The sequence below is a fragment of the Mandrillus leucophaeus genome, unplaced genomic scaffold, assembly GCF_000951045.1.
Source record: "Mandrillus leucophaeus isolate KB7577 unplaced genomic scaffold, Mleu.le_1.0 Scaffold885, whole genome shotgun sequence".
NCBI classification, from domain to species: domain Eukaryota; kingdom Metazoa; phylum Chordata; class Mammalia; order Primates; family Cercopithecidae; genus Mandrillus; species Mandrillus leucophaeus.
The window spans coordinates 929,519-942,391 of record NW_012109641.1 but is presented as its reverse complement, the minus strand read 5'-3'; the positions used below and the strand labels follow the sequence as shown (position 1 = coordinate 942,391).

Sequence of the window (12,873 nt, the reverse complement as noted above, 5' to 3'; positions counted from 1 at the left end):
AGAGAGAGAGGGAGGGGAGAGGGGAGGGGAGGGGAGGGAAGGAGAGGGGAGGAGAAGGGAGGAGAGGAGAGGTAGCTTTCCAACCCCAGACCCGGAAGGGAAGGAAAGGAAAGGAGGAAAAAGGAAAGGAAAGAGGAAAGGAAAGAGGAAAGGAAAGGAAAGAAGTTTTCCAGCCCCAGACCCGGATCCGGACCCTACAGCTGCCGAGATGTTGATGCCTAAGAAGAACTGGATTCCCATTTAGGAACTCTTTTTTTTTTTTTTTGAAACAGAGTCTCGCTCTGTTGCCCAGGCTGGAGTACAGTGGCCGGATCTCTCTGCTCACTGCAAGCTCCGCCTCCCGGGTTCACGCCGTTCTTCTGCCTCAGCCTCCCGAGTAGCTGGGACTACAGGCGCCCGCCACCTCGCCTGGCTAGTTTTTTGTACTTTTTAGTAGAGACGGGGTTTCACCGTGTTAGCCAGGGTGGTCTCGATCTCCTGACCTCGTGATCCACCCGTCTCGGCCTCCCAAAGTGCTGAGTATGAACTCCTTTTTAAGGAGGGAGTCATGGTGGCCAAGAAAGATGTCCATATGCCTAAGCACCTGGAACTGGCAGACAAGGATGTGCCCAACCTTCATGTCTTGAAGGCCATGCAGTCTCCCAAGTCCCAAGGCTACGTGAAGGAACAGTTTGCCTGGAGACATTTCTCCTGGTACCTTACCGATGAGGGCATCCAGTATCTCCGTGATTATCTTCATCTGCCCCGGAGATTGTGCCTGCCACCCTACCCCGCAGCCATCCAGAGACTGGCAGGCCTCAGTCTAAAGGTCTGAAGGGTGAGCGACCTGCAAGACTCACAAGAGGGGAAGCCGACAGAGATACCTACAGGCGGATTGCTGTGCCCCCTGATGCCAACAAGAAGGCTGAGACTGGGAATGGGTCAGCAACCGAATTCCAGTTTAGAGGCGGATTTGGTTGTGGAGGTAGTCAGCCGCCTCAGTAAAATTGGAGAGGATTATTTTGCATTAAACTTACAGCCCAAAAGAACTTAAAAAAAAAAATCTCATTAAAAACTGGGCACAGGACATGAATAGAAATTTCTCAAAAGAAGACATACAAATAAGCAACAGGTGTATCAAAAAATGTTCAACATCACTAATCATCAAGGAAATGCAAATCAAAACCACAATGAGATATCACCTTACTCCAGTTAAAATGACTACTATCCAAAAAATAAATAAATAAATAAATAACAAATGCTGGTGAAGTTGTGTAGAAAATGGAACTCTGATACACTGCTCATGGGAATGTAAATCAGTAGAGCTATTATGGAAAACAATAGCACTAGTCACAATAGCCAAGATATGGAATCAATCTGAATCCATCGATGGATAAATGCATAAAGAAAATGTGGTGTGGCCACATTAATGTGTACAAACATGCGGTTATATAGAAGGAATAAGTTTGGTGTTCAATACCATAGTAGGGTAACTATAGTTAACATATTGTGTATTTCAAAATAGCTAGAAGAAAAGATTTGAAATGTTACCAGGCACAAAGAAATGGTAAATGTTTGAGGTGACGGGTATGTTAAATACTCTGATTTGATCATTATGCATGTATACATGTATCAGAATATCCCATGTACCCCATAAATACATACAATTATTATGTATCAACTTAAGAATTTTTTAAAAAGTAAATAGGAGAGGTTATTCCTTATGAGAGGGACAATGGGAAGCAGAAAGGAAGGGATACTCATTTTCTTTTCTGTAAGCATTTGTTTGAATTTTTAATCATATGTATATTACATGATTTTTGTCAATCAGGACTTATCTGCTGAAGAAGCACAATTTATTTTCTTTGTGTCACTAAACTAGCTATTAATTTTTTTTAAAGAAGTGGATAAAGATGTCAAATCAATAGCTTCAGCTTTTATCTTTAAAAGCTAGCAAAAAAAGAACAAACTAAACCCGAATTAAATAGAAGAAAGAAATCAATGAAAAGATTAATAAAACCAATAAACCTCTAGCCTGACTAATCTGTGGAGAAAAAACGAGGAACAATACAAATTATCAATATCAGAAAAAGTTATTCAGGTTATCTATTTCTTTTTTTTTATTTTTATTTTTTGAGACAGAGTCCCACTTTGTCACTCAGGCTGGATTGCAGTGGTGCCATCTTGGCTCATTGCAACCTCTGCCCCGCAGGTCCAAGTGATTCTCCTGTCTCAGCCTCCCTTGCAGCTAGGACTACAGATGTCAGCCACTGTGACTGGCAAATTTTTATATTTTTAGTAGAGACATCATTTCACCATGTTGGCCAGGCTGGTCTTGAACTCCTGACCTCATGATCCACCCGCCTCAGCCTCCCAAAGTTTTGGAATTACAGGTGTGAGCCACCACCCCTGACCATCTGTTTCTTTTTGGGTGAACTTTGGTAGTCTGTGTTTTTCAAGGTGTTCATTCATTTAATCAGAGTTGTTGAATAACTCTGTATCTATTAAAGAAAGTGCATTTGTAGTTAAAAGCCTGGCTAAAAATGTCCCAAGAGTGCATCTAAATGTTAAAACCAAATATACATCCAAAACTGAAAATGAAAAGTAGTCTGAGAAATGTGGTTTTACCTTTCCAGTTTCAGCAAACCGATTCATAGCATCCATGACCCTGTATTTTAGATGAAGGATTTCTTCACCTAGATTCCAATAATTTGGAAAAGAAAAGAGAAAATGGAATCTCCACAAAATAAACTATTTTTCCTCCATTTTGAAAAGCCCTTGAATGACCCACAATTGATTAACAGATTTTGGAGCAAGACAGCCAGCACACTGATCAGGGGAGCTAACAAAGAATTGGTAGATTCCAGGAGGGTGAGGAGTAGAGCCCAAAAAATGGTCTCCAGGGAGTCAGATACCAAGAGTCAGGAAGATGTGCTGTGGTAGTACAAAGTCATGCATTAAGATTTTGCCTACTGGCCGGGCACGGTGACTCACACCTGTAATCCCAGCACTTCGGGAGGCCAAGGTGGGCAGATCACCTGAGGTCAGGAGTTTAAGACCAGCCTGGTCAACATAGCCAAATCCCATCTGTATTTAAAAAAATACAAAAATTAGCCGGGTGTGGTGGTGGGCGCCTGTAATCCCAGCTACCAGGGAGGCTGAGACAGGAGAATCACTTGAACCTTGAACCTAGGAGACAGAAGTTGCAGTGGGCCGAGATTGCAGCACTGCACTCCAGCCTGGGGGACAGGGTGAGATTCCATCTCCAAAGAAAAAAAAAGAAGATTTTACCTATTCTTTTGAGGTGACAACCAAGAGTAAAAATTTTGTAAAATTTTAGGAAAGTAAATGAAGGTATTATCAGAGTCATATGGTATCTGTTGTTGTAATGTTGTATCATACTCTCATATTAATTTAAATTATGATATCGTATTTCATCATGCTAAGATGTTGCCAACTGTAATTATGCAAATATTTTATGTGCCACTAAGAAAAGGAAAAAACTGTCAATTAAACCAACGCAGTATTTTTATCTCCTTGTGTTTTAACTTTTCTTTTTAAGTCGTCTTTTGAACTTTTTTAAACAAACATATTAATTATGTGTAATTTTTGTGAATAAACAAAGGAAAATGTAAGAGAAATAAATTGGTTACAGATTCTCAAAACTTAGTAAAGTTGTTCTAGTTCTGTCAAGTCTAAGTTAATATATCTAACTCATTTCTTTCAATGACTGCCCATTGTTCCATGGTTTGCCTGTAACAGAAACTGCAAATTGCCTCATCAAATTCATTAGCAACAAAACCTGATTTTTAGTTAGGCATATTCTCACTAATGCTAGATATCCCAGCCTCACTGGCATGTAGCTGTGGTCGCATGAATGCTTCTTATTAAGACAGTAGCAGAAGGCTTGCGTTCATGTCTCCCACTTCTGTTAATTCACTTTAAAAGTGGGGATAAAGGCGTTGTCCTTTTTTCTTCCTCCATCCTGCTACCCAGAAAACTCTTGTGATGGATCACACTTTAGCATTTCGCATGGAGCATAATAACGAGTAACAGAGCAACGAGCTTGACAAAGCCGGGTCCCTATTAACCTCAGGAAGCTAGCCTTTGAGTGCTTACATCTGGACTTCTATTCTGTAAGAGAATAAAAGTCTTATCTAAGACTTTTACTTGTTTAAGCCTCTTTTTAGGGGGGGCTGTTTTTGCCTTAAGCAACTGCACCTAGTCCTAATTAATATCTATTTTCAGTTTTTGGCCACTACTACATATATATACACACACACACACACACACACACACACACACACACATACACATGAAGGGCTGCAACTATCATCTTGTACATACATCCTCAAACAATGGTGCTTTCATTTTAATAAAATATGTTCCCAGGAGAAGGATTTTTGAGTTCAGGGGCCCATTACTTTTTCATGTAAAGAGATTTTTGCCAAAAAGCTTTCAAAAAACTGTTAAAAAAATATATTATCCTCCTTCATTGTTATCAATTTGATAAGTTAGAATGGATATCTCATGATTCTTCTGTGACTACTAATGAGAATGGTTATCTTTGTTATGTTGGCAATGTTAAATTTTTCTTCATGAGTTATCTTTTCATAGTCTTTACCCATTTATTATCTGAGTGTTGAACTTATTCTTATAAATTTGTGAGTGACTATGCTCATTTTTAATACTAACTAACACTATCTGTCATTTGTAATACAGATATTTTCCCAATTTATGGTTGGTTTATGCCATCTATTGCCTTAAAAACATTTTATTTGTTAATATATCTATATTTTATTTTATAGTTTCTGTATTTCTGCTTTGATTAAAAAATACTCAAACCTTCCATGTCTTTAATACATCTGGAGTTTATTTATGGTTATTCTATGAGGCAAAGTTCCAATTAGTTTTTTTCTACATGAGTAGGAGGTCCATCCATTAATTATTCTTTGCAGTAATATGAAATGACATCTCATACATAGATTAATTTCCTTATGTATTGAGATCTATGTCTTAGCTTTCTATTCTTTTCCTCTATTCTTCTATTTGTCAACTTCTATTTTATTACCACGATGTTTTGATGACATTGGCTTTGGGTTTTAATATCTATTATGGCAGATTCCCCATTTTTACTACTTTTTGTATGTTGGGGTCATTTTAATACTACTTAGAATTGTATTTAATTTACAAATTTGAAGAGATAATTAATATTTAACTATAGTAAATGTTCTAAACTAAGACTATAGCACGGCTTTTCATAAATTCAGAACATGTTTATTGTCCTTCAGAGGACTCTATACTTTTCTTCATCTGGGTCCACAATATTCTTGTGAAAGGTATTCTTAAGTCTTTAAAATTCTTGTTTTTTCAATGGACTATTAATAGACTATTATTTCCCATTTACATTTCTACTTGGTTATTGTTAACAGGAAAAAATTGTTTTGATTTTCATATATTCATTTTTTTTACCTGTTGAAATTCCCTTATAAATTCTACTATTTGTTTTTCCAAATAAGGTTGCTTGGGTTTTCCAGGTATATGGTAACATCATCCGTGAAAAGAGCTAAGTGTATCTATTCCTTTTCCATGCGTGGGTGACATGACGGTCCCTTTGCCTTAACAGCCAGCTCTCAGGCCCAATAGAAGGCTGCTTTTGCTGGACTCCCCAAAGGCTGCAAAGTCAGTAGGCTATTTCAACCACCACATTTTTGAACTCTCTCACTTGGTCTAGGATTATACCACCAACATTACATTAACTGTGTCAGGTTTCTTTTGATCACGGTGGTGAGAAAACCACTTCACTTCTGTTTCTGCTTTACGAGCTTCAGTTCTTTGAAGGTCTATTAGGCAATATGATTTTACACCTACCCAAAACTGTTCCCTATGAGCTAGATTCACATTTTTCAGTTGAAATTTCTCCCAGCCCGTCCCCATCTCTTACCAAGAAGCTGATGTTGCTGTAGTAACTGTGTTACTATTGTTACTATTGTTGAAATGTAGAGTCTGAAATACAGGCCATATATGTAATTTTCCACTTTCCTTCATTTCTAGTTATTTTTCTGAAACTAACAGAATTTAATCTTCTCAGAAAATTCTAACAAGACTGGTTTTACCTTGTTTTTTTCATCTTCCAACCACCGTATGTCCACTATGGGCTATAGATCATTCTATCGTCATCTTACAGTGTTTACTATAGTCTACAGAAGTTTCAGGAATCAGTTTTAAATTCTAAGTCCATCTCCAGACTTCAAATAAATGTCCCCATACAGTCACAGCAATTGTCTCAAAATGCACTGGCTCCAGTGCTGGAGGCTATGATTTATCCAGGAGATAGACATGTTCTGTAAAATAATTCTTAGTAATCCCACACAAATCCCACAGGTAATACATGTGAATCTTACAATATCCAACAATATGTTGGATATCGCTTTATTTTCCATTAGTTAACGTAATTTCCAACTCTGAGCATCATTCGTCCAGTGGTAGAAAACGTAATTTTAGTTTTTCCTGATTTCTGTCCCCAATCCAGAACTCTTAACTCTTATACTCACTGACACTCATTTGTTAAGCCATACTGATTATCCCTGAAATAAACATATCACTTTCTGCACAGCCTTTTAAGACACAGTAGCCTTTCTGAGATTTCTGTGCCACAATTATAAGTATGGGTGTTTTGCTAAGGCTACCCATGACCTGTTGTCCAGCAGAACGTCACAGTCATTCTCTCTGCGTTTTTGTCCCCTCCCGGATAGTGTTGCTGGAAATAACACAGAATGACTGGGAAACTATTTCTATTTTCTATCTTGCCACATTCTTCCCCTGAGGCAAAGAGAAATGTGTAAATATCTTACATAGACAAGGAGGAGAAAAGAGGAAACATGTAAGAAAAGAAATAAATGCATATGTTAAAATGTCAAAATATTATCCAGCTATATAACTTTAGGATTTTTGAAAAGAAGGTGTATTAAAAACTAAATTAAAAGGCCCCAAGAAAGCCAAACCAGGCCTGGAACAGTAGCTTATGCATGTGCTTCCAACCCTTTGGAAAGCTGAGGCAGCAGGACTGCTCGAGGCAAAAAAAATGAAGACCAGCCTGGGCAAGGTAGTGAGACCCCCCATCTCTAAAAAATAAAAATAACTTAGCCAGGAATGGTGGCGTGCTCATGTAATCCCAGCTATTTAGGAGGCTGAAGCAGAGGGACCTCTTGAGCCCAGGAGTTCGAGGCTGCCATGAGCTATGATTCTGCCACTGTACTCTAGCCTGAGTAACAGAGCAAGACCCTATCTCCAGAAAGAGAGAGAGAAAGATATTTTCCTACAACAAAAAACATGTAGAAACTCATCAAAATATATTAAACAAGTGTTTTCAGACATTGAGAAAAACAGAAAGTGAGTGTTGTGATACTGAGTATGGGAAAATAATCCAGGTGAGCCTTTAATTATTCCCTGCCTTTCCACCTAGAGGCAATTTTCAAATCACATCACAGGGAGTGGGAAGCCAGAAGACATATGTGGCCTGAGAATAGGGTCCAGGCCACAAAGGAAGAAGAACCAGTTTAAGCAAGTGCACAGCACAAATAGAATGAGCAAAGTTTGTCTGAGCCAGTCTCAGTTTACACCTGTCATCCTGCTTAATGATTACGCGCACCCTCTCAATTATAGTTACCCGAAGCAACAGAGACCCCAGGGAATGAGAGGGGAGGATACACTAAGAGTGGGGCAGCATCAACTCCAGATTGGATAAAGAAAATGTGGTACATATACACCATGAAATACTAGGCAACCATTAAAAAGACTGAAATCATGTCCTTTACAGCAACATGGAGACAGCTGGAGGCCATTATCCTAAACGAAATAACATGGGAACAAAAAACTAAGTATCACACGTTCTCACTTATAAGTGGGAGCTAAACATTGAGGACACATGGACATAAAGATGAGAACAATAGACACTGCAGAGCACAAGAGTCAGGAGGGAGGAAGGGAGGCAAGGGCTGAAAAGCTACCTATTGGGTACTATGCTCACTATCTGGGAGACGGATTCATTTGTGCTCCAAACCTCAGCGTCACACAATATACCTTTGTGACAAAACTAAACATATAACCCTTGAACCTGTAATAAATGTTGAGGCTGGGTGCAGTGGCTAATGCCTGTAATCCCAGTACTATGGGAGGCCAAGGCAGGTGGATCACGAGGTCAGGAGTTCGAGACCAGCCTGGCCAACATGGTGAAACCTCATCTCTACTAAAAATACAAAAATTAGCCGAGTGTGGTGGTGTGCGCCTGTAATCCCAGCTACTTGGGAGGCTGAGGCAGGAGAATCACTTGAACCCGGGAGGGGGAGGTGGAGGTTGCAGTGAGCCGAGATCACACCACTGAATTCCAGCCTGGGTGACAGAGCAAGACTCCATCTAAAATAAATCAATAAATAAATAAACAAACAAACAAACAAATAATTGAAGAAAAAAAAGTGGAGCAGGTACTTCCAAGGATGGTTTTGGCAAAAAAGAACATCCATTCTCAGCTCTTAAAGAAAGAGCTACGCCGCAAAGCAAAGTGGGCCAACTCCATGTCATAGACTCATAAGCAAAAGCAAATTCAAGTAGTAGCTTTGGAAAGTTCACAGATTTCTGTGCATAGCTGAGAAGACACATGTATCCTCCTGAGTCCAATCAGAAAATGGAAACTCCACCGTGAGTTAAGCAGAGGAAGTTTAACAGAATTATTAAACATAATAAGAAAACAATTATAATATATAAGAAAATTCAACAAAAAACCCTAGGGTGGAAGGAGAATATCCAAAGAAGAGCAACTCGGAAGTGTGACTCCTCCCCAAGGCTGGGGCACAGATCTTATTGGAGAAGGCATGGTTCAGTCCCATACCTTGGGTAGCAGAGACATTCACAGGTTTACCCAGGCCAAAGCTGGCCTGAAGTAGCTAGACAAGCTGGAAGAAACCATCCGGGCTTGAGGCAGGGGCTTGCAGAGGAAGTACTGCTCAGTGGAAACCTCCAGGCAGGGGGCGGATTAAGCACAGGTGATGTGAGGGTCTGCAGATAGAATCGGGTACTGGGAGGGGCAGGGACCACAAGCAGTGCCACACAGGATGTCTTCACAGCCCCTTCACTGACCCACCATGCAGCAGCTGGAAGCTGCAGGGGAGCCCCTTCCTCCTGCTGTGTCCCTCCAGGGCCCTGTACTGAAAAAGCTTAACAGTGTGCTGACTTTAAAGGAGAAAGTCATTGTGCTGACTTTAAAGGAACTCTGTTCATTATCACTGTGCCCATTATGAAGAATGAATTTGGAGCAGAGTGGTAATAAATTGACAATCAGCACAACACTCAATAAGAAACAAGATATTCATAAAAAGAGTATTAACATGTTCTAAGATGAATTCTCAGGATTATCTGAGATATTTGGAACTGAGTATTTATTTGAAGGAAGAAAAAATTTCCTGGAGAGATAAGCCTTTATTTTCTAAATAAAATTGTTTAAAGATGAGTCAGAGTTACCATAAATTCATGCAGAGGCGTTTCCAAAAGGACATCAGTAGGGACTTTAACACATGTGCCCTCAGAATGCAGAAAGGCCAGTGGGTTTGGTTCACAAACTTGACACTGCTAGAGGAACCTAAGCTGAAGAGCGCCACCTGAGGGCGATGTGGTACCAAACACAGCAACAGCCTCCACATCTTTTAAGGCAATACACACTTGAACTCCAGAAGTCCAGGAGACAATCAAGACAGACATTATTATCCTCCTTTGGCACAGGAGGAAACTGGTTCAGAGGCTAGAACTCCAGTCCCTTCAGCCAGTGCACTTGCTGGTTCACCTCACTGCCTTTGTTTTTCAAAACCCTGCTTCAAATTCCCCTCCCTCCAGGACACCTTCCCTGACTGACACCAGGCCAATCTCCTTTTCACTTAGCATTTTGAGGAAGTTGTTGTATAACACTGCACAATGCCTAAGAACAGTGGTTCTCCAACTTTAGCTAACATCAGAATCACCAGGGAGCTTGACTATTGAGCCCGCTCCCAGACCCAGAGTTTCTCATTCAGGGGGTATAGGATGAGGCCCAAAACAATTTACATTTCTAACAAGTTCCCAGGTCCTGCTGAGGCTGCTGGTCAGGTTACTACAATTTGGGAACCATTGATTTAGAAGCTAGCACAATTTTTTTTTTTTTTTTATTTTGAGACGGGGGTCTCCCTTTGTCACCCTCAGAGTGCAGTGGCACAATCATAGCTCACACTAACCTGGAATTCATGGGCTCAAGGGATCCTCCCACCTCAGCCTCCAGAGTAGCTAGGACTACAGGAGCTCACCACTATGACTGGCTAATTTTTCAGTTTTTTGTAGAGACAGGATCTCACTATGCTGCCCAGGCTGATTTCAAATGCCTGGCCTTAAGCAATCCTCCAACCTCAGCCTCCCCAAGCACTTGGATTATAGGTAAGTCCAAGTGATTTGGGATATGTTGAAGCTAGCAGAATCTTCTCCCATATCCTAAATTCATATATGCAAGTCTAGTACAGAGAGTGTGAAATATCACTTTTCTCAAACAAACACTCTCCAACAGTTAAGTCTCATTTATTTTTTCTGGGTGTTCAGGGACCCTGACTGCCAGGAGATTACCTCCCAGCAAGGCAAACATGATTTTGGTCTCCTTATTTCTTTGGCATCAGAAAGGTCTGCTGTTCCTGTAAGTTTCCTGCTTTGTCCTCTCTAAGATAAGAACACAGCATAGCTGGGTTACCATCACCATTATCGCTGCAGCTCACGCTTGCCCAAGTGGTGGCCCTTTCCCTGCACTGTCTCTTTTAATAGCTGTAAGTAAAGGAGACTGCTATTGCTGCTGTTGTTGTTTTGGGAGGGAAGGGATGCCTTCATGACAATCTTCTTCCAAGGAAAAAAAGGGATGACCATTTGAGAGAAATATCCCTACTCAGAGTAATTTTTTTCAACATAATACACATACACTATGATTTCTCTTCATTTATTAATTACACCAAGTAAAAATGTGAGACGCCTCTGTTTCTTATAATCTAACTTTCTTTTAAACAGGAAATGTCCTTCTTCAGTCGTAAATCCAAATTTACAATAGAAACTGTGTCCTCCAACTGCCAATATGACATCCAGGGCAAACTTTTTATAAAAGAGACACAAACTCCTGGGTTTGTCATCAGTCAGCAGGTATGTATTTGGATGTCCCACATAGTATTTTGTAAAAACTTGAGTCAACCTTTTAAAATCAGGCATGTTCGCACAAAAATCCAGATTTCCAGTTTTCTTGAAAAATGGTTAAAGCCAAACCAGGTCCTGCTGACTTTATACTTGACAACAAGCAAGTGCAGCTGATTCCTTTGGATAGGACATGTGCGTTCATTCCAGTTCATTGCAGATCCCGTCACACACACTCATACCCCAGCTCTTACCTGCTTGTCCCTGGTAGGTCTTCAGACAGAAGTTTGCAGGCGTCTGCCCTTCTGATTTCACAGAGCCATTTGGGCTTATAAACTTGTAGTGTAATTTTTTTAAAAGAATTTAAATTCTTTTAGATAAGTGTTAAAAGGGTATGATGAAAGCTGCCTTATGACTGTTCTCTACTTTTTCAAGGTATCTCTCCTTTCATCTTCAGTTCCCGAGCAGACCAGGGCTGAAGTCCTAGGAACCTGAGGTCCAGAGATCCTGGGTTCCAGAGACACAGATGTGGCAAGGCAAGTCACAGGATGCCCTGATAGGAACTGTGAGAGAATAGAAAAGGAAAGACCATTAAGGAAAAGCGGAGCCAGGAATGAAGGGGAGAGAGGTTGAGGAAAAGGAAAGGGGAGACTTACGTTTGCCTCTTAAACCGGAAGGTAAAGCCTACAATGAGTGCAAGGAGGAACAGCAAGCATGCCAGGACTGCCAAGGCGATCAAGCCCACGGAGGTGTGGCTCCCACCTGCTTTGGAGGAACATAGGCTGTCTCTTAGCACAGGACCCCTCCCTCTCTATATCTGATCCCCTGGTCTAGGCATGTATGAGGGTACCAGGTACTTCTTATTTCCTCCTCCATTTAAAACACTGATTTCTATTTCTCATAAGTTTAGATTCCCCATCTTGTTTTCAGTGCCTGGGCATCCCAAATTCAGCCCACTTTGGTATTTGCTAGTGTAGCATGGAGGGAGAGGGCAACAGCTTTGTAGCAAGGCAGACCTGAATCTAAATTCAGCCCATCCACTTTCTATGTGGCTCCGGGCAGTTAACCTATCTCAGCTTCCATTTCCTCATCTATAAAATGAGAAGAGCAGTACTTGCTTCAAAGAAAATTGTGAATGATGAGATGAGATACTATAGGCAGATTCATCGGCCCCTACACAGGGATCACTCAACCAACCAGGCTATCTTTGCTAACCTGCCTTCCCAAAGGCCTGGCTCCCTTTCTGCCGAGGAATGAATCCTCCTGGAATTGTTTATTCGCTGCCTACTTCTGGATCCTTGAATTTTGTAGTCTTGTTTCTTCTTGTATACAGAACACTTTTTCTCAATCCTTTTTAACTTTCAGGTCTTTATTTCCCTCCTTCCTGTATCTGGAACCCCTCTCTCTATCCCTCTTATTGGGGGCCTCATCTCCTAAACTCTTCTAACCTGGGTGTATCAAGCCACATCCTTCCCCAGTGCCTCCCTCTATGCCTGAGGACCACCTCCTGCCATTTCCAGTGGGGCCCAGCTCTTTCTCACCCCAGTAGAGGACGATGTCCTGGCCCTCTAGACTGCTGTGCTTCACCCGACAGGACAGGCCAGCTGCCTCCCCAGCGGCCACCTCCAGGGTTGCTCGGAGATACCATGTCTCGTCAGCATTGGGCAGGATGTCCCCTCGCTGAGTGCCCTGCTGCTCCTGCTCACCCCG

At 41.1% G+C, this 12,873-nt stretch overlaps 1 protein-coding gene and 1 pseudogene across 1 annotated transcript in view; one reads left to right on the top strand and one right to left on the bottom strand.

Moving 5' to 3' along the window:
* Positions 1-208: 208 nt before the first annotated feature.
* LOC105531426 lies at positions 209-1,202 on the top strand (annotated as a pseudogene).
* Positions 1,203-10,962: 9,760 nt separating this feature from the next.
* Positions 10,963-12,873, bottom strand: part of CD1D (CD1d molecule) — a 3,807-nt gene continuing 1,896 nt past the window's right edge. Inside the window, 3 exon segments of the mRNA XM_011969346.1 lie at positions 10,963-11,726; positions 11,820-11,925; positions 12,705-12,873. Coding sequence (XP_011824736.1) covers positions 11,705-11,726; positions 11,820-11,925; positions 12,705-12,873 — 297 coding nt within the window. The 3' untranslated portion in view covers positions 10,963-11,704.